Raw genomic sequence first — 3,480 nt, 5'->3', positions numbered from 1 at the left:
TTGGTAAAATTTTGATGGAGCTGATGTTCCCCTTCTCGCCAACGGGTTTAAGTTTTTGTGTAAAAAGTCCTGTTTTCCCATCGATTAGTCGTCCTTTTTGTAAGTCTGGAAGCAGGTGGTAAAAAGATAGAAAATCAGCGCCGATGAGTGGTTGTGTGACATCAGCTATGATAAACCGCCAAAGGAATGTTCTCCTTAGTCCAAAATTTGGTTCCAGCGTTATTTGTCAAAAGGTGCGTATAATCGTTCCATTAGCTGCGTAAAGTTGATATGCGCTTGACCAAAGCGGACCTTGGACTAATTTGCGAGGATAGACGCTGACATCTGATCCCGTGTCTATTAGGTATGGGACTTTGGTTTTGATATCTGTGATTATGAGGCGGCAAGTATGAGGATTCGAGTCATTTGCCGCCATTAATGACTCTCCTCTTCGTTTTCCTTTTTGAATTTGCAAGGTTGCTGGCATTTATTAGCCTTGTTTCCGAAACGTCGATGGTAATAACAGGTTTCCTCGTCTTCTTGACTTGTTCGATTCTGTGATTTACTCTGCGATCGTCTTCTTGGCGACCAATTTCTGGATCGGCTTCTAGAGCGATTAAATTGTCTTTTACTTAACTTTGCGACTTGCTCAGTTAATTTTTTTATTTGTTCCTCTAGCGTCTGTTTTTCGGTAGTACTGTTTGTAGTAGCTGCTATTGATCGGTTTGTTACTTCGGCAATTCGGTCGGCTTGTTCAGCAACTTCCTCTAGTCTGTCTTCTGACCTTGTTGTTAATATGATTTGCATTTGTGAGGGCAGTCGTCCAATCCATAAAGTGCGGAGAAGATGTTCCGGTATATTTGATCCGGCAAGTGTTCGCAAATGTCGTAGGAATTGAGATGGTTTTCTATCACCTAACTCTTCATGCTCAAGTAATTGGCGAGTTCGTTGTTCTTGAGTGATTGTCAAACGTTGTATAAGTGCTTTTTTAATTGTTTCATATTTTCCGGCTTCCGGGGGTTGCGTAATAATGTCTCTTACTTCCCGAGCGTACTTAGTTTCAATGTGTGCTATAACATATAAATATTTTGTTGCGTCTTGTGTTATTCCTCCTAGTGTAAATTGGCCTTCTAGTTGAGCAAACCAGAGTTCAGGTTCTTCAGGCCAGAAAGGAGATGCCTTGATTGCAAGGCGGCCAATTTGTTGGTTGTCTCCGTCCATGTCGGGGTTACCAGTTTAGTGGACTTTTTACATTAATATTTATTTATTATTTATTTACATTATTATTTATTTCAATGATTTTTGGTTGCCAAGTTATTCTTGGCGAGGTCTTAGTTATCCTAATCTTCGCTAGTTTTTCTCCTCGACTATTTCTTGCTTCGGTTTGAGTTCCCCTAGATTTTCTGTTGGAGGAACGAGGAGTCCTTGGAGATGCTCTAGGAGTCACCGGGATGGGAGAAAATCTTCGAGAGAATCTTCTTTCGACCAGGTCTATTGGTATAAGTTTCCAGGAAAGAAACTGGATAACTTTCCGAGGGTCAGTGACCATAGAGGAAGATCTCCGAAGATCTGGATGGTCTAGTAGATCTGGAAGATCTTGGAGATCTTGAAGATCTAGTAGGTCTCGGAGGTATTGATGGTCTGCAAGATTAGGCAGGATCTGGACGTCTCGAGGATCTAGAAGGTCTGGAGGATCTTGAAGACTCGAGAGTCAGAAGGATCTGGCAGACTCGAGGTTCTTGAAGATCTAGAGGATCTTGAGGACTCGAGATCTCGATGATCTGGAGGATCTGGAGGACTCGAGGTTCTCGAAGATCTGGAGGATCTGGATGACTCGAGGTTCTCGAAGATCTGGAGGATCTGGAGGACTCAAGGTTCTCGAAGATCTGGATGACTCGAGGTTCTGGAAGATCTGGAGATCTCGTGGATCTCGTAGATCTGGAAGATCTCGGAGGATCTCGAAGGTCTCGGAGGAGAGAATAATCACAAGGGTCAAAAGAGAATTCGCTGAATAGCTATAAGTTATTTATTGCGAGGTTACAAGTGATTGATTAGTCGTTGACCGCATCTTCTTATATACGCTTTTCAATGTTTTCCGATAGCGAGAAAATTATCTTAATCTGCCGCGCCTTTCAGCGGCATTAATTAAAACTGATGTTGCGCCAACTTCATGATTCTAGTCAGCGCTTCCCGAGAACGTGCTCGATGTGGCGAGCGTCAGGTCGGCGCTTCCTGAGATCGCGCTCGATGTGGCGAGCGTCAGGAACGCCACACTGGATATGATACTCGACCATGAAATTCACCATTTTCTGTACATTTATCACATGCATGGTATCCTCCATGTGATTTAATACATTTTACATATGCTCTTGCCGGAGCATCACATATAAAACTGTGAATTTTAATTATGTATATTTTATTATTAAAGTTAAACCCATTTTGTAATAAATCAGAAAGTTCATCAACAAAGTTATTTAAGTATTTATCAAGAGGTTTCGGTTTAGCAGTTCCACAAAATAAACCTACAATAAATGGTTTGCTTTCAAAATTTTTTACCAAACATGAAATTGGCCAAAACTGGATATTACTACTAGAAAATAAAAGTACACCGTCAACATTAAAACTTAACTCAACTGTGTCATTTAAAAAACATTTTGTTGCAGAAATGACATTTTACAATCCAAATTTTATACCGATATGACAATATTCACCATTTCTAATTTTTTAATAACTATAGAAATTGGTGTTTGTAGTAAAGTTCTGCTATCTAAAGGCAATTCAGGATGTAATGGAGTAAGAATTTGTAAAAGATTATTGACAGCAACATGAGGTATTTGAAACTTTAAAATCCATTGTGCTAATGATGTTTTTAAATCTAAAATGTGTGTGCTTTCAGATTCTGAATTATCTGTTATAGATTGAAAATTTGCGTTAAAATCAACAGAATATTCGGATATAATAACTGAGTTATCAGACATATAATCATTATTATCATCAAATGTATTCCCTACATTTAGAAGTATATTAACATCATTGTTATCATGTGAAAAAACTTCTGTAATATTTTTCGATTTTGAGAATCTACATCACCAATTGTGTGTATCACATGAAGTAGCTTCTTTAATGTTTGAGACATTCAGACTTTGCTTTTTATCATCACAAATGAAGACTTCATTTAGAAACAATACATGAACATTACATGCTACACGTCGGTAGAATTGGCGTTTCCCTACATTTTCTTTTCTTTTAACATTTTAACAGTGATATTAAAGTACTATATATATTTTAAATAAGTTTAAAAATTAATTCAAGTCTTTTTAAGATTATTTAAACAGTTTCTCTTCTATTTTTCATTCGTTGTGAAGCATGTTTAAGACATATTTTTATAGCATCTTCAACTTGTTTTTCCGAAGATTCTGTATCACAAAGTTTAGCAGCTTCTAAAAAGATTATATTTATGATGAAAGACTTAACATTTAATATTAAAGACTTAACACTTAA

At 37.6% G+C, this 3,480-nt stretch overlaps 1 protein-coding gene across 1 annotated transcript; it reads right to left on the bottom strand.

Annotated features, from left to right (window-relative positions):
* Nucleotides 1-414: 414 nt before the first annotated feature.
* LOC112639283 lies at nucleotides 415-1,200 on the bottom strand. The gene has a single exon (XM_025412685.1). It carries the CDS (start codon nucleotides 1,198-1,200, stop codon nucleotides 415-417), a length of 786 nt encoding a protein of 261 aa, XP_025268470.1.
* Nucleotides 1,201-3,480: the final 2,280 nt, after the last annotated feature.

This window comes from Camponotus floridanus, unplaced genomic scaffold (genome assembly GCF_003227725.1).
Source record: "Camponotus floridanus strain SB8 unplaced genomic scaffold, Cflo_v7.5 scaffold548, whole genome shotgun sequence".
NCBI classification, from domain to species: domain Eukaryota; kingdom Metazoa; phylum Arthropoda; class Insecta; order Hymenoptera; family Formicidae; genus Camponotus; species Camponotus floridanus.
This window is presented reverse-complemented; position numbering and strand designations above follow the sequence as displayed.

What these genes read in the sequence shown, in the direction of transcription:
- LOC112639283 (XM_025412685.1), bottom strand. Translation starts at nt 1,200, where the DNA reads ATGGACGGAGACAACCAACAAATTGGCCGCCTTGCAATCAAGGCATCT.